We start from the raw sequence: 19,127 nt of genomic DNA, 5'->3' as shown, positions 1-19,127 counted from the left end.
TGAACCCTAACTAGGCAACAAAGCAAGCCCAAGCAGTTTAATGAGTTTGAGGGCTCCTCATTTGTCAGGGTTATGTCAAGAAAATGCAATGCATAGAATGACATAATGTATGGGTATGTGTTTGATCACAGGGTCTGGCCCGGTACGTGAGCATCCCTGTACACATGCTGACATTCGCAGTTAAGATCTCACCTTGAACAGCAAACCAACTCTTCACTCCTGACAACATGAGCTACGGCAACTACCACAAAGGCCTAGGCTATGGTTTGAGTGGCTTTGATGGCCTGGGCAGTGGCTGTGGCTGTGGCAGCTTCCAGAGACTGGGTCACGGCTGTGGATATGGAGGCTGCAGATATGACTGCTACCACCCATCTTGCTATGGAGACTATGGATATAGCTACTATCACCCATCTTCCTATGGAACATATGGCATCTCTGGATTCTAATGATTTAGTCTCCAATAAATTAGCATCTAACCTCAATAACTGGACAAAGCCTTGCTAGAGTTGTTTGCACAAAAATATTTAATATCCCAGAGTTTCAGAGAATTTTTCAGTTTGTATCAATGCCTCCAACATAATCCTGGAAGCCTTAACTTTTGCTTTTGTAACTGACTGGATTATCTGTTCACCTTCCAATAAAAGATTTTATTGGATTTAATAATGATTTGTGTTTTAATAATGATTTAATAGGAAATGTGTCTTTTGCTTTGTTATGATGCTCAATTATGTGTAAGTGATGATGGTTACCCTCTACTCAATTATTAACGGAAGAAGTGATTTCATGGCTGAGAATTTTTTTCATGAACCTCATAAACAAATGTATGGATCGATAGATAGATCTTGTGAATGAATAATAGCTCTATGATTATTCTCTAAGAACATATGTTTTCCATTCATACATCAACAGAATCTGAGCTTCCTAACTAGTTCATCTTCTTATTGTAGAAAGATTCCACAAATGGAATGACAAAGAAACAATTAACCAAATCTTTGCGTTCACTGAGTAAAGAGAAAAATGGAAAACTCTCAAAAGAAATATATATTCCTAAATTTCCAAAGATTATCAGTTCTGAAAGGATATTACAACTGATCTATTTTTTAACCACCTGGAAAAAATAGATAAAATTTCTAATAGATTTGTAGGTTTCATATATAAATTTGTATATGTGTATTATGTATGTATATATGGTTGTGTATGTATCTATATCTATATCTAAATCTATATCTTTATCTAAATCTATATCTATCTATATTTATAGTTGTAGCATCATCTATAGCACTATATATAGCATCATCTATCTATCTACTTATCTATCTACCTACTTGTAAATCACCATGTTATTACTTGGCAATAAATTCAGTGCACATTTTACAGTTGAAGCTTTTATTCAATTTGCATATTTACTTGGTTTTCATCTTAGGTGTACATTACTACATGCATCTAGAAATAACAATGTAAATTAGCCATTTGTTAGGATACCTAATTTAGCAGATTTACCAAAGCATTCATGAGATTCCTGAACTTGTTTAATATATTTGTGATTATTTGGCTTCAAAATGACTCACTGAGGGTAAAACAAATTCCAACTTTTTTCTTGTTCAGAATGAAGTGGATAGGTGGAATAAATTCTGGGTGAAACATAAAAGTGGATTTAACATCCATGGCAAACACTAGGCCAAATATTTCTTTGAAATTCAAAAACAATTTTGAGTCCATGTTTTGCCTTAGACGCTTGCCACCAGTTGTAACAGTTCATTATGGTTACAACTAAAGCACGTAGAATTCATTCCTTTATTCATTCACCAAATATTTATTGTTTGGAAGAGCGGTGAGCAAATTCAGTTGGGAAATGCATTATCAAAAAAGTTCCTTATGAATTAAAAAAAAAAATCATCCTCCAAAATAAAACAACAGCAATAAATACTGAACAACATGTTTAAAATCAGGCAAAGTAAATATATTCATTAAAAATCCAAACCCAAGATACGACCTCATTCGGATGGGGTTTAAATTTGGGCTATAGGCTCAAACTCCCCTGATTTACTAACTCCAAACAGTGAGATAAGGAAATCTGTTTAGTCTGCCCAATTGCCTTCACAACCTTTCTTCCTATCCTAGTCTATCTGTACCTATTTGGAGATTTTTTTTAGGATATCCAGATTTTAAGATACCTTGTATAAATATATGATTTTAAGAGTATTCATATAGAAATATTTTTAAAATTAAGAATTTAATGAATAATTCATACTTTATAGAAAAACTAGTTGGTCATTACTTGAGAAAAAAATAAAGGAGTGGAGTATACAGAATTAAAAAAGAAATATATGAGCAAAAATATTATGGTAAATGTACGGATCTGGGTTGATAAATGAAATACTGACTGGGAAAAGTCTATAAGAACAAAATAGATCACCAGTCCTAGCACATATTTGGAAAAATGAATACAGAAGGAGATTAAAGAGAGGCTTGAGACAAAGGACTAATATATGAATTATGAAGAAGGATAGAGGAAGACAAAAAAAGCTACTTTTTAGCATGGAGCCATAACCACCTGCATTTTAGTCAGTACTTTGGGTTGAGTTCATTCTGGGAGAGTGGATAAAAGTTTATGGAGAACATTTTTGAACAGTTGTTTAGGCTTACAATACAATAGACTTTTATCATTTGGAGTACCTTAGTTTCTAAACTAAGGTTTACTATGTTATTAAACCAAAAGATTATTTTGCAAGTTAACATGCAAAGTCTAAAATAGATTTTTATTGCATCAATATACATAAGCTATCATAAAATATATAGGCATAACATAATGCTAATACATATTAGTTATTCTAATATAATATGCTATTATATTATAATGCAATATGTGTATGTATGTATGTATCTATCTATGTACCTAATTGTGTGTGTGTGTGTGTGTGTGCACCACTGCTCTGTGTATAGTATAGGTGTACTGGTTTTCTAGGCTGCTCACTGCAATACCATGAAATGGTTCAGTTTAGGCAATAAGAATTAATTTGCTTATGGTTAGAGTCCAAGAAAATGTCAACATCAAGATGTTATCAAAGCAATGCTTTCTTCCTGAAGACTGGCTACTGGTGATCCTTGACTCCTCTGCCACATGACAAGGCACAAAGCAGCATTTGCTGGTCTCTCCTTTCTCTGACGGGTTTTGTTGGTTTCAGCTTCTTGCTTCCATCGCTTCTCTCTTTTTCTGTCTCTCTCTCTTCGTAGTCATTCCATTTATAAAGGACACCAGTAATACCATTAAGTTTCATCCTGAATGACGTGGGTCATATCTTAGCTGAAGTGGCCTCAACCAATGATCCTACTTACAATAGGTTTACATCCACAATAATGGATTAGATTTAAGAACCTGTTTTTCTTTCTGGGGTTTAAAAAGCTTCTTACCACCATAACAGATGATCAGAATATTTCTTTATTCAAAATATTTTATTTCTTATGAAAGGAGATATATCCTTAATTTTTCAACCTGAGAAATAAATCTGTGATTCAATGACTCTGCTTGAATGAAAAGTTTTTAATCTGATAGTAGATGGATGTAAAATGCACGAATCAATCAAAAACTGATAAATTAAAAAACATTTAGTTAGAAAACATAACACTATCAAATGTGTATGATGCAATAAGCTTCCTAATGAGGAATTTTATTTATGGATTTTTAAGATTTCATGAATTTGAAGACAGCATTTTTTTCTCATTAAACGTGCAATCAGTCCTAAAGCATTCTAATGGGCAGCTAAGAAAGCTCCAAAATTTTAATGTGTGTGCCTCACATTGTGTCAGAGAATAATTAATGCATTTCTTTAAGTAAATGAATAACTTATGTTACCAAAGAATGACCACTTGTTTCATCACACGCTGTGCTTAGAGTATAGAAGCATCTCTTTACACATGCTGACATCGTACTCAGTATCTTATTTTCAAGAACAACAAAGAAATTCATCACCCTCAACGCCATGAACTATTACAGCAACTGCCCTGGAGACCTGGGCTATGGCTATGGAGACTTCAGTGACCTGAGCAATGGCTGTGGAAGTTTCCACAGAGTGAGTTATGGCTGTGGATACAGAGGCTATGGATATGCCTCTGGTTACGGAAGCAACATATAGAGCTGCTGCCACCCATCAAACTATGGAAGATACGGATTCCCGGGCTTCTACTGATCCACTGCTCCAATAACCCAACTCCTGTCTGGCACCATGAATGAATTTTGCCAAAACATCATTGAATCAATGAACTGAGATCACCCTATTTAGCATCTATGAATGTCAGAAAACTTATCATTTATAAGCCTGTCTGCATCATGTCTCCTAATATCTTTGCATTAAGCACTCACATGTGGTTTTTGTTCAATTCCCAAAAAGTGACTTAATTTCAGATAGGAAATGTGACTTTTTTGGTTGGTTCATTTAATTCTATTTTGTGTGCTGATATACATACGATATATGCACGTTTTATTATTTGTAAACTAGAAATAAAATACATACATCAACATGTATACATGCAAATAATGTATAGGTGTGTGTAAATGGATATGTAAAAAAGAGCTGTATTTTTTAAACTAGTCCTTCAAAACACTGAAGCAATTATTCTTTTCCTTTATTATAGGTAAATAACTTTCTGGATTCAATTTGACAGTAAAAAATATAGATTTAAATATATATTTATTCAAGAAATATACTTTTTTCTTATATATTTTATATACCTATACTTCTCAATGGAGTTCTAAATTCTGATTAATTCCCCACTCGCTTCAAAAATTTTTGCATCCTTTTAAATTGTTTATACAAACACTTGGCATTGTATATGTTTGATATATTTATTTATTTATGGTAAATATCCTTATTAAAACTATTCAGAGCAAACTGTCTTTATACAAATCTTATAATCAGTATCCCTAAACATTTGAGGAAAGCAAACTCTCTTGTTCTATGAACCTTTGCATTATATACATCGTAATCATTTGTATTATACATATATATATATTGCATTTGCATTATATATCATAATCATTGGCTAGCATTTAGTTTGTTATTGAAAAAGAAGCCTGACCTAAAATCATTGATAAACTAGATAATAAAACATAAACTTTAGTCTTTTAACTCATCATACTTTTCCTCCTACGGCAACACATAGTGTTCTTCTTAATCAACATCATCATCATCATCACAGTGAAGAATTTGCAATCCACTAAGGAAAATGAAAAAACAGAAATATCACCATCAAGCAAAATATTGCATGATTTAGACTGACCAAAGTTTGACATACTCACTCTGTGTCTCTCTCTGAATATGTAAAGCATCATCCCTTCAAAAATGGCCATTTAATTGACATGTTATTAGCCTCTGTGTTTCTTTAAGATTTTGTACTGATACAGAGAATTGAACCACAAAATTTCTAGGTTATATGCTTTTTATGCAACTAAACAATGAGTGATGTTTAAACTCAACTCTAGCTCAAAACAAATCAATAATAGTTAATGCTTTCATCAATGCTATCTAAAGATTGTAGCACCACAGAGGGTTGGGCAGGGAAAACACAGCTAGAATTCCATTGAAAGAGCAGGCTATGTACTTTGACCCAGTAGGACAGGATTTCAATGGAAGTATACTCACATCAGGCCAACATCTCCACAGTCCACGGACAATCTCCATGGAATTGAAAAGTAGCAATCAATAGGCTTAATACTGCTGTGGACCTTCTTAGTATAATCAATATTATCATTATTTTGTTCTACTTAATATTGTATTCACCTGTGTCTGAAGCAAGGGAAAATGTTTTGAAGTTATTAAACAAAAAATACATTGCTAGGGAAATGTGATACCACATGTCATCATTCCATCCGTTAACATGAGAAGGAACTTTGGTAATGTATTCAAATTTCCTAAAAAATAATGATGATCCAAATTATTATGAAAGATTCAATGGATCTTTTGATCCAGTGAAATTTGGCTTAGATAGCAAAGGGATTAAAGAGCAAGTCAAATGTTGAGATAAATACTACTCAAAATCATAAAATTAATTTGATCTCATGTCCAGCTTTAAAGTATATTTTAGAAGAACCAGAGAGTTGCTCATGATGTGACAGTTGAGACCCTTGCTCTATAGTCACTGATGATACATCATTAATTCAAAATACATTTTTGAGGGCCCATACTGGCTCATGTAAGTGAACAACACTGGTGGAAAATGTTTCTTCCAAAAATTACTCATAAATCTCAACAAAAACTTAGCAGTATGGTTAAAGCTGTATAAAATAAACAAGTTGCTGGAGTCCCAAATTTCAAGATATAGGCATATTTGGGTGTTCCTTAATCTGGTATTGTATCAGCACCATATATAGTTATCTAACTCTCTGTTGATCTCAGGGACTACATGAAAATCAGGCCAATTCCCCTTAAAGACCTTCTCCTTAGCCCCTTCTTCACAACTGTTCCTTAAATTTAGAGGATTTCTGAAATTATTACAAGTTTCAGAAGTCCTTTTAAGTTTCAAATGATTAGGAATGTATTTTAAATAAGTAACAACTGTATCAATATATTAGAAGGGTCTAGCTGATATCTTGAGAAGAGTTAGTCAGAAACTGTCAGAAACAAACAAACAAAAAAATAAGTATAGAATAGGCAAAAGCGAAGTTGATGGCAAGCATATTACATTGACAATGGAGAGCCAGATGTAAGGATGTAGTGTTGACTTGAGTAAATGTATTGTAACCAAAACCACTGTACCTGCTTCATAATTTTAATTGCCTGCAGTAATGAAGAATAGAGGAAGGGAGTTTGACGATGATTGAAGTGAGATTTGAAAACAATATATGAAATATGTGAATTGGTGATTAAGAGTAAACAAAGAGAGAAAAATAGTGCATGGAAGCAGGCATGACCTTCATTTTTTGTGGCACTGAATCTAGAATCCATTATGGAGAATGGGCCCAAAGTACAGAAAAAGACCTCTTGTATTTTGCTAGCAAGGTATTTATGAGATGGATTTTTGATACCTGTGATCATCCCTCCACTTCTAACCCCATGATGTTAAAGAACAGCAAATATTTTGCATATTAGTAGTATAAAGGATTCATACGTAATGGTCAAAGTTCTAAAAATCTGAAAACGAGGTAATTCATCATTTGGTCCACACAACAGGTAAGCAACTATTTATGGATTGATTATCTTCTCTTATCTACTGAAGACAGATACAGCCTTTGCTTCTTATCCTACAAAATATAAATGCCATTTGAAGGGATTGATAAAATTAAGTCTTAACTTGATTTATTTATTGGAATTTTCTGGAGATAAATTTAATAATCCCAGGAATCCCTGTAAAGAAAGGATATTTAGTTAGAAAGTCAACAACATCCCATGTTACTGATGTTAAAATGCCTGGTGATGAAGTCTGCTATCTAGGATATGGAATATCATACTTGGAAGATACAATAATTCCTGCAAGTAAAAGAGACAGGCATGGGAACAACCTAATTAAGTAGCCAAGCAAGTTTAAACATTTTCACTGAGTAGTCTTCCCTGTGTTGTCAGGGAACAAGAGATAAATAGGTTGTTTCAGGCAAGTATAGTTCATGAAATAATACAAAAAGAGGGACCCATACATCATGATATTCCCTAACCTGAGTGTATAACTACACTGTATAGATATTACCATTCTCACTCCGAATGTTGTTTTGAGCAGCATGAAGTCTCACTCCTAACACCAAGTGCTATTACAGTAACTTTTGTGGAGGCCTGGGCTGTGGTTATGGCTCTGCTTTTGGCAATTTCCACTGACGGCTCTGGTTCTGGCCAGGGAGGCTGTGGATATGGCTGCTACCTCCCATCTTGCTACGGAAGATATAAATTCTCTGGACTCTATGAGATGAATTGCCAAAATCGCAAGCAGAGGGGAAATTTCCAAACATGTTTGGTCCTATCCTTATACTTTCATTACAGAACCATCCATCCTATTTTCTCCAGGATTAAGTGATAACTATTCATTGATGATTAAGCTGCTTCTGTGAATATTTGGTGCCTTTCTACCTCCAGGACTGATTTTCTTGATACATATTTAATATGTATAACCATTCCATTTTGTTCTCCTCATTTTGGTCTTTATTTTTTTAATCACCATTGTCATCATGTTAGTTTTCTAGCAAGATCCTAGAGACAATTTGTATTTATGTTTTTATCTAATAAATTGATTTCTTAGTGTGTAAATACCTTGGTTCCTTTCAGTGTTGTCATTTTTATTATTTTTAATATCTTTTCTATAACAGATTAAAATATACTTATGAAACTGTAAGTTTTGTGCCTGTTTTTCACCACCTATGATAGTTTGAAACTGTATGTACCTTAGAAAAATATGTTCTTAAACTTAATTCATTCCTGTGAGTGTGAACTCATTGTAAGTAGGGCCTTCTGATGATGTCACTTCATCAGAGTTGAGGATATTGTCCACCTCAATAAGGATAGTGTTAATCCTAATACTTCAGTCCCTTGTAAATAGAATGAAATTCAGAAAGACAGAGAGAAAGCCATAGGGGGCATCCAGCAGCTGAAATTCAGTGGAACCTGGAAGAAAAAGGAGAGGCAGGGAGATTCTGCCATGTGCCTTTGCCTTGTGACAACTAAGAATGGAAGATCACCAGAAGGCAGCTCCAGAGTGCCAGTCTGTGGGAGGAGAGTGTTACCAGACAAAAGTAGTGTATTCTCTGCCTGATGCACTCAAATGACCAACCCCTGTGACACCAGGGTTTCAAAGAGAGAGAGAATATATCATTAGGTGCAGACGAAACAAGAGATCAGATGGCCTATCAGCCCAAAAAATCTTTCTCCCTGCATCGCATAATTCTGATAGAGTTATAGTATCAAAAGATGGTCAGATTTTAGGATAATGAGCATAATGGCTCCAGATGATGTAACCAGAGGTGTTTTAATTATTGATCACGTGCAGATTGATTACATGTTTAGTCACAGTGCATATGTAAGAAAATGACAGCCTTAATATGATGATTAATGTGATTTTTAGCATCATGATAGGTATAGGTCACTTATAGGTTAAAGTCAAAGCTATTATGCATGTCAGGTGAGTTCATTTTGGTTATATCCAGCTTTGGTTATCAAGATAACTGTGGGGGTGGGCCACAGAGGACCCGGGTTCAATTCCCAGTGCTTACCCATGTAAAAAAAAAAAAAGAAAAACTTTGGAATTGAAGAATGTAATTTTTGGGTTGACCCAGGGTCCTTCATTAATAAAACTTAGGGGCAGTCTTTAGTGATCACAAGACTATAAAGTTGAAAAACCTGATAAAATGAGTACAAGGGTGGGCCAATCACAAGATTTTTTATAATCACAAGGGCACAAGATAAAGGCTTTACAATCTTCATCAGAGATCAAGGCAGTTGGATTACAGTTCAGAGATTTCAGATATTTTCCTCTACTATGATATACCAGAAAATAGAAAAGGAATACCTATATAATGATTCAGTAATCATAATCGTCACTTAAATTCTAACTTCTTGGTTATAAAAGCATCACCTTTGACACCATTATTTGGACTTTCTTGTGGCCTCAAAATCATAAGCAAATAACTCTCATTACTCATATGACCCTCTTCATGGGATTTGTTTGAACAATCTAGGAAACTAAAGCACCAGATTACATAAATTTAAGAATATATCAAGTGGCATATTAACAATAAATTAAAATAATGTATCACCATCCATTCCTTTAGGATATCAGCCTTCTCAAATGTCCCCCTGGTGTTCCTGGGATTACTAAGGAGGTTGTAGTCTCATATTTATGTTCAAGTACATTCTGCTATGCAACTTTGTTGTTAGCTGTATATCATCTTGGTAATGCTCTCTTGGACATGATACCTTTGCTATTTTGCCAACCTTTCTCTTTGATTGAATTAGGTTGGGGAGATGGGAAGTAACACTGATTTGCTGGGGCAGGTCAGTCTTCAGCTGGATCTACTGTGGATCATGGTTTCATGTATGGATGATCCACTCAATGCTGCAATGATGCACTGAAATCTGATGGAGCAGTGTTCTGTAGAAAACAAGAGGGAAGTTTTTTTCTCTTTTCTTTTTATAACTATTAGGGGGCTTTAATATTCTAGAGATATTTTCATGCCAGATGATGTTAGAAGGTCCAGTGTTAGTTAACACACAAGAATGCTTTATTGATAAAAATTTGTCTTTCCTGTCAACTATGGTACCATTTCTCAAAGTCAAGGAACCTGGCTCTTTCTTCCCTTAGGTTTTGTTCTCTCCCAGATAATTCCTCAGTTCCTCCAAAAAGATATTCTTTCAGGCTTGTTCCACCACCTCAACAGTTCTGGTTAAAGTTGTCGGAATATTCTCATTGAAAGCAGGCTGAAACTTTCTTTAAAGAGTTTCTGGGCCAACTTTCAAAGCAGCCAGAAAAACCTGCTCCACCGGTTAGTCTGACAGGACCACACTTGTCTGAATCCATTTAAATTCAAACTGGGACCCCTGGTATTTATCTCTTGTGATAATTTCTCTTTAAATTTCAACCAATTGTAAGTCTAAAAGGAGAACATTACCATGTGAAAAATTTCCCAAGGAAAATGGTTACATTTGTGCCCACACCATACTTTAAATTCCAAATGAGAAAACTAAAAGAATGGAAGTAAAAGAAAGGAAAAGAAAGATTCATATGTCAAGGGTTCAGTCACTTTACTTAGAAAGGCCTATGTGTTTTTTTGAGGATGATATGGAAACGAAAGAGATCATGTATTTCCAAGTGCTGTTAAACTAAAAAGCATTGCATCAAAGAATCTCTGGCATTAATTTAACCTTGCTAGTGGAATTTGAAACCTAAAGCTAAGTACGTTCTAAATCCATTGAACCATGTATGAAAGTTATTTAGATAATATTTATGCTTTAACCAAGAAGTGCAGCAGAATAATCTTTATAGATTAATAATGCTAATGCTAGTAATAATAATAATATTCTATATGAGTTTTAACTTTAATGTGTATTTTTCCATTGTTCATTCTAAAAATGTAAAAATATTTGAACTAATATTAACATATGCATTTTTCCATAAGATATTCAAATATATGTAAAGCTTGCGCTGGTAAATATGTACAATTTATTAAAAAAAAGGTGGGTGCTTTTAGGAATGTGTGCTTGGGATGTAAAATATGTGGTTGATCAATATAACTTGAGACAGACATTCCTGAGTGTGGTCTTGTACTCCGCACACAGAAGATTTAAATGTTGACCTTATTTGAAGGTCTTTTTGATTTCTTCTCTGGACTGGTCAGACACTTTTAAATTTGATTTGTCTCCAGTGATAATTAGTGTTTCTCCTGAATGTCATGCTTTTAGAAGCAGATCGCAAAAGCTATTCTTATGATCTTGGTTAGATTAGGAAAAAAAATGGAAGCAGGGAACATAAAATACATTTCTAAATTGCAGTCACTAAATAGTTCTGTTAGGAGAATGGAAATTTTGTTTGTGTCTATTTTGTCAGTAAAACATCAGAAAGACATTTTACCTGAGTGCAAATAGAGGAGAGTTCTCCTGATTAGAGATGCAAACGCTGAGAGTGAAGAAGGCATAATAATGTTTAAGTGTACCCATGGTGTGGTAGTGGATAGGGACTGTATAATTTATGATTCAGAATTAGTGTTAAAGGATAGAGTTAGAGGGTGAATAATTTCTTGAAATATAGATACTAAAAGTGTAAAGAAGGATTTTATAAAGCTTAAACAGTAGCTAACTTTTCTTATGTAAAGAAGGATTTTATAAAACTTAGCAGTAGCTAACTTTTCTTGCCTAATTTAGCTATTTACATGTATTTTAGCTTCTGAATGATAGAAATATCTAGCAAAAGGATTTGTGTCATTTTATATTCACTACTATGCATTTGGTGTGAGTTAAGGATTGTAAAGGAAAGAGTTATGGACCCCATCAGGCTAAGAAAAACAACTCGGGACCTTCCAGGGTGGTTATCTGCCTCCCCCAACCCCCATGACTCCTTGCACCAGAAATGCTTGTTGTGAAAATGATCGTTACCTGCTTCTTTCATGAAGCAGCACCTGTGACCCATGCTCGACCCCCACCCCCCTCCTCTTCCCCATTAAAAAGCTCCCCCAAACCCAGGCGAGGGGCTCTCTGTTCCTGCGTGTTCAGTGAGCCCCACGCATGTGTGGTAAATAAACCCCTTGCGTGTTGCATGAGAGAACGTCTCTTGGAGTCCTCCTTTGCGTGGCAAAACTCTCGAATTCTTACAAAAGTTAAATTTGTTGGGTTGGCCACAGTGTCTCAGAGGGCAGAGTTCTCGCCTGCCATGCCGGAGACCTGGGTTCTCAATTCTTGGTGACTGCCCATGCCAAAAAAAAAAAAAGCTAAATTTGTTGTCACCACTGAAAAAAGTTTTACAGACATAGTCATTTTAATCATATCTTATTACTGGGCTCAAATTGTTCAAGGCATTTGTGCCAGTTTGAATCTGTGGTGGACCCTAGAAAAGCCATGTCCTTTAATCCTCATTCAATATTACTATGTGGGAGCATCTTGATTGTTCCCATGGAGATGTGACCCACCCAATTGTAGGTGGTAACTCTTGATTAGATGATTTCCATGGAGATACATCTTCAGCCATTGAAGGTGGAGTTGTTTACTGGGATCCTGTAAATGAGGAAACATTTTGGAGAGAGGCCCTTTTGTAGAGCCACAAGAAAGCCAGCAGACACAGCCATGTTTGCCATGTGCCCTTCCAGCTGAGAGAGAAGTGTTGAACATCATTGGCCTTCTTGAACCAAGGTATCTTTCCCTGGATGCCTTAGATTGGACATTTCTATAGGCTTGTTTTAATTGGGACATTTTCTCGGCCATAGAACTGTAAACTAGCAACTTATTAAGTTCCCCTTTTTTAAAAGCCATTCCATTTCTGGTATATTCCATTCTGGCAGCTAGCAAACTGGAACAGCATTATAATCTAATAATGAAAATCATTTAATCAAAGAAGAATGCTCTATCAAAATGAAAATGCAGTTTAATGAATATTTATCATACATATATATGTGTGTGTGTGTATATATATATATATATGTTCACAATGGAAATTCAGGATAACTAGCCAATCTTCCATGTCTGAGTAAAAGTATTTTCTGGAAATATGTTGAACAAATATAATTGCTGTTCCCTGAAACGTGGACAACTAGGTTGAAGCTATGGATCCATGTACGGTTCTTGCTATGACTCTGGAGCTAGTGAAGCTTAAATATTATTATATATTTAGTTATATGTCAGCTGACCACCTTGCTATGGGCTCTGGAGACCGCATGGATTCTGTAGAACGGTTGGTTGATAAAGGCACTATTATCTATCCAGTTACTCAGGCCTGGAGTTGGAGAAGGTCCTCATATCTCTAAATTGGAGACTCTTTTGTGCTACTTTCTACTTCCTTCACATCTTTCATTTTACCCCTTTTCTAATGCCTCCATTCATCATTTGTCATTTCTATAACTCCCCTTGTACCCGTATCTTGTCCTTTAACTCAAGACTTGCCACTCTTTCAATTCTTTGCTAAAAGTTTGTTGTTGAAAATGACTCCTTATCTGTCTTGTTGGAATGCAACAAATGCTGTTATTATAAAGAAAACGAGTCAGCTTTCAATGTGTAGATACGGAAAAAAGTCTCAGATAATTCACTTAAGAAATGGAGTTTTAGAAAAGCATGGGTCATAGACTTGTCCTATGAGGCATAATGCTCAATAAACATTGACTGCATTAATATGTGTGCTTAAAAATAACAACATCTTTCATTATCTCCTCCTTCCACCTCAGATGGTCTTTTCTTAACTTCTCATAACCTGCCACTACTCATCTTCAAAACTCAACCTGAGTATTGTCTCTATTGAGATGTCTTTCCTGATTCCACCAGACACCTGACAGATTCGGGTGCAAATGCTTTTTCCTCATGGAGACCTTCTCTATCTACCAATTAGCCTCTAGTCCTTTTATCGCTTTTTCTTCACAGTACTCTCACCAATGCATGCTGTCAGTTTGCTTGTTTATGCAAATATTATGCATCTTCCCAACTTAATGTAAATTTCATGTGGTAAGGACTGAATCCATTTTATTTACTGCTGCATCTGCAGTGCCTAGAAATTCTTGGCACACAGAAATTATTTCACAAAATATATACTGAATAAATTTATGATGGCACCCCACAAATGGTTATTTATTTATAAGCCAAGTTCCCCATTAAATTACGAGCCTTTTTTATTTTAATAATATGATTCCATGGATAGCAATGGAAAAATAAGCTTTATTTTTTTTAAACAAACATTATACTATGCTCATCATTTCTGCAGCCATTATTTAAGCACATACAATGTTTAGATTCTCTGTTATGTCCAAGTGCATGACCATAAGCCCATTTCAATATAACCCTTGAGTATTGTTCTAGTTTGCTAGCTGCTGGGATGCAATATACCAGAAATGGAATGGCTTTTAAACAGGGGAATTTAATAAGTTGCTAGTTTATAGTTCTAAGGCCGAGAAAATGTCCCAATTAAAAAGAAGTCTATAGAAATGTCCAATCAAAGGCATCCAGGGAAAGATACCTTGGTTCAAGAAGGCCAATGAGGTTCAGGGTTTCTCTCTCATCCGAGAAGGCACATGGTGAACACAGTCATGGTTTCTCCCTCGGCTGGAAGGGCACAAAGCTAGTGTCATCTGCTAGCTTTCTCTGCTGGCTTCCTGTTTCACAAAGCTCCCCGGGAGGCATTTTCCTTCTTCATCTCCAAAGCACTGGCTGATGGACTCTCTGCTTCATGATGTTGCAGCATTCTCTGCTCTCTCTGAATCTCCCATTCTCCAAAATGTTTCCTCTTTTATAGGACCTCAGAAACCAATCAAGACCCACCCAGATGGGTGGAGACATGCCTCCAGCTAATCCAGTTTAACAACCACTCTTGATTAAATCACTCTCCTGGGAGATGATCTAATTACAGTTTCAAACATACAGTACTGAATAGGGATTAGAAGAAACAGTGGCCTTTACAAAACGGGACTACAATTAAAACACGGCTTTTTTAGGGTACATATATCATTTCAAACCAGTACAAGTATCATAGGTTCTACCCAAAAGTGTCCTATGAAAGTCATCAAAAAAGATAATACTTAATCTCTGTCTTTCACTTTCCACTGTCAAATAATAATGCATCCACCATTTTATCAACTCTTTCAGAAGAAGAGGTTTTCATTCTTCCTTTAAAAAAATGAATACATCCATTTTTCCCATTTTCCCCTTTCCTATTTTCTAGCTCATTTGAATTTTATTTCATCCTTTTTTCCCTATCTTTTATCCTCATTTTCTCCTTGCATGAAGGAACCAAAAATTGAGCCTGCCTGGCACCACCGTCTATGCCCTAGCATGCTGTGCTTTGGTCCCCACAAACTCTATGAGGAATCTGCATGTTAGAAGACTAAAGCTCAAAGTCAGACAGTTTCTATAAGACAGAGCTGGATTTTGAACTCAAGAAGTCTGAATACAGAAACCTAAACCAGAGAAAACTAAACTAAAGAAACCAAGGCTAAAACCTCAGAATCAGACTTGTCTACCTTAAAGAGATGGCCTTGCTTCACTTTTTTTTTTTTATCACTGAAAGACCTCAAGGAGTAATTTGTACACATTTTCTTCATTCTCACTTTCTCTTTATATCCCTTTCTAATGCAATCCTCTATTTTCCCCAAAATTCTGTTACTCAATTGCAGTTGATATGGCAAATGTTCCAAAAAACTTCTTGTAAATTCCAAAGCTGTCTTCTTAATTTTATTAAGAGGTGCAGTGTCACTTAGTGGTTAGTCATGTGGTTTCTGAAGGCAAACTCACATGAATTAGACTTCCAGCTCTGCCACTTCGAAGGAAGACTCTCTTTATCTCGGTTTTCTTATCTGTAAAATCGAGGTAATAATAGTAAGAACTTCATAGAGTGCTTGTGAGGATTAAATGAGTAATACATGAAAAATACTCAGAGCATTGGCATACCTCAGCATGCAATCAACATATGCTTATTATCATTTTTATTCTTATTTAGACATTTCTTTTGTATTTGGCTTTTTATCAGTTTTCACTTGTTATTATACCACTGCCTAACAAACAACCACTGTTGTCCGTATATAAAAATAAGTTTAATGTTCACCCATCCAACAACTGAGGGATGAAATGGTGTTTCTGGGTTCACTCACATGGCTGAGAGGTGGTTGGCTGTCTGTCAGCTGGGGTTAGTGGGTAACCTGGAGTCTTTTCCATGTGTATCTCATTCTCCAATAGGCTAGATGGGGTGCTCTCATAGAGATGGCAGGGGTATGAGAAAAGAATAGACACCCACAAGGGCCTTGAACATCCATCTCAAAACATGAGCACCATCAATTCTGCTCATTTTATTGACCAAAGCATGTTATATGCCAGAGCCAAGATTCCCAATGGTAGATTACTGAGTTTTAAAACATAGTAGATGAAGGGAAAGGTAAAACCTTGCATTCTACCACAGATCCCACTGCCTAGCCTCATATTCTAGACGGTAATCTCATCCATGCTAATGCAATCAATGATCTCCTCTCTGCAAGGTGATGACTCCCAAATCTACAACCCTAGTCTTCATAGATGGCAGACGAAATACAGGACGCTCTTTTTAATTTGAATTTCAGATAAACAACAAATATGTTTTTAGTGTAAACATGTCCAAGATATTGAATGGAACATACTGAAAGATTTTGTTGTTTTTTTTAATTCCAGTTTAATTTGGCCCCCTGTATATTTATTTGCTGAATATAGAATCACTATACATCTGCCTTTCTTCTGATATCTATATGCCCGAAGAATGTTTTCAAATGTGTGTCCATATAGACACCAGAGCCTCAAAATGCTCTAGGCAGTAGATTATCCTTCCCACATATATATATATCCTTCTTAAGTCTCTGCTTTCTTTTGGGACATTTCCACCCACCTACCTCAGACTCTAGGATTGAAATCTCAGGGTCATTAAAATAATTGTCAATTCCTTTCTGTCTCTTCATTCTTTTGATACTAATTCTCTTTAATACTGCCATTTGAATGTTCTTCAAAAAGATTCCATTTTCTCTATCCTCAATTTACTTTCCTTGTTTCAAGTCTGTTCATGTCTTCATCACAATAGTCTCTAATAAGGACTGTAATAAACCAACATTTACTCTCTTCACATCTTAACATGCCATTCTGTAGCAGGGGACAGACCAAGGATGGCCTGCTGCCTCTCCCTGAAACATACAAATAAACCTTGTGTTTGGGACTAGGTGTGTTAGCCTCAATCCTAGGGAAAGACGATAAATGTGGGCTGACACCCTTGTCCTTGGAAACACCTAGAGATAAAGCTCAACCCTTGCAGATAGTGGTCTGCTAGCACATTCCTTTCCTTTTTGTCCTGAGTATCTGTAAACATTCACAGGAGACTGCTTGGCTGGGCATGGGTGTTTCATGGCTTTGGGCTCATCTCCACTGCTGTATCTCTTCCTACCAGAGAGGGAACAGGTCTCTTACCCACAGCATATGAGAGAAAGTTGAATATCTCCCTATGCCAGATACAGAGGGAGATGAGCTGTCTATGGAAGACCAATGTTCATTAGTGAAGCTGACTTTGCTGTCTCTTCATTATGTGAGTAAACATTGTTTCATCCAGTGCCTTTGTAAGTTGTGTCTCTTTTTGGCATCTGTGACACCTAAGTTGGAATAGGTTGACATCTCTTTGCTATCCTCCATAGGGTAGGACTCCTAATCTGGAGGTGGTAATTGGTATTTTTCCTTTACCACGTTCTCCTGCATGTCCATCTTATTGGTTAGAAACCTAGAATTTGAAGTCACAGTGCTTGGTTCCAATATTCTTGATGAGTGAATTAACTAACATAAGGAATAACATACGGATTAACCTTTTGATCTCGGACAAGTTATTTTACCTCTAAGTCTTATTTTTGTTATCTGAAATTTGATGAAAATTTTACTGCTTTCCCTATAATAGGGTGAGGATTAAATGAGCCAATGTTTGAGAAGCACAAGTGAATGACCAAACACAAAGTAAATAATAGACATTAGCAACAATTACCATTATTAACATATAACTTTTTTTCCCTTTTTTACCCAATCTAAAAACATTCTCATCCTGTAGCACCCAATGTATAAAAACTACTTTGCTGAGTGAGTCTAGCCAAAAACTAAAAGACAAATACTGTATGGTCCCAATGATGTGAATCGACATTCGAGAATAAACTTGGAATATGTCATTGGTAACAGAGTTCAGCAGGAGTTAGAAACAGGGTAAGATAATGGGTAATTGGAGCTGATGGGATACAGACTGTGCAATAGGACTAGATACAAAAACTCAAAAATGGACAGCACAATAATACCTAATTGTAAAGTAATCATGTTAAAACACTGAATGAAGCTGCATCTGAGCTATAGGTTTTTGTTTTGTTTTGTTTTGTTCTTACTATTATTACTTTTATTTTTTTTCTCTATATTAACATTCTACATCTTTTTCGGTTATATTGCTAGTTCTTCTAAACCGATGCAAATGTACTAAGAAACGATGATCATGCATCTATGTGATGATGTTAAGAATTACTGATTGCATAAGTAGAATGGTATGATTTCTAAAAAAAAAAAAAAATGGACAGCACAATACTACCTAATTGTAATGTAATTATATTAAAACACTGAATGAAGCTGCATCTGAGCTATAGTTTTTTTTTCTTATTTATTTTTGTATTTTTTATTTTTATTTTTATTTTTTCTCTATATTATCATTTTATTTCTTTTTCTGTTGTCTTGCTATTTCTTTTTCTAAATCGATGCATATGTACTAAGAAATGATGATCATACATCTATGTGATGATATTAACAATTACTGATTGCATATGTAGAATGGAATGATTTCTAAATGTTGTGTTAGTTAATTTTTTTTAATTAATAAAAAAAAAAAACTACTTTGGCATCAGGTCCAGAAAAAATTAGTTTATCTTCAATGATATGCTTTGCACATATTTTCCTCTTTCCACGATGACCTTTATTATAAAATATGTTTATCTTTCTACCCTG

At 35.3% G+C, this 19,127-nt stretch overlaps 1 protein-coding gene across 1 annotated transcript in view; it reads left to right on the top strand.

Annotated features, from left to right (window-relative positions):
* The window catches only part of LOC143648055 (keratin-associated protein 19-7-like), an 87,429-nt gene extending 86,930 nt beyond the window's left edge, over window positions 1-499 (top strand). The window contains exon 3 of the mRNA XM_077117666.1: window positions 132-499. Coding sequence (XP_076973781.1) covers window positions 228-446 — 219 coding nt within the window. The 5' untranslated portion in view covers window positions 132-227 and the 3' untranslated portion in view covers window positions 447-499. The remainder of the gene's footprint in view (window positions 1-131) is intronic.
* Window positions 500-19,127: the final 18,628 nt, after the last annotated feature.

This window comes from Tamandua tetradactyla, chromosome 10 (assembly GCF_023851605.1).
Source record: "Tamandua tetradactyla isolate mTamTet1 chromosome 10, mTamTet1.pri, whole genome shotgun sequence".
In the NCBI taxonomy this organism is placed as follows: Eukaryota; Metazoa; Chordata; class Mammalia; order Pilosa; family Myrmecophagidae; genus Tamandua; species Tamandua tetradactyla.
This window is presented reverse-complemented; position numbering and strand designations above follow the sequence as displayed.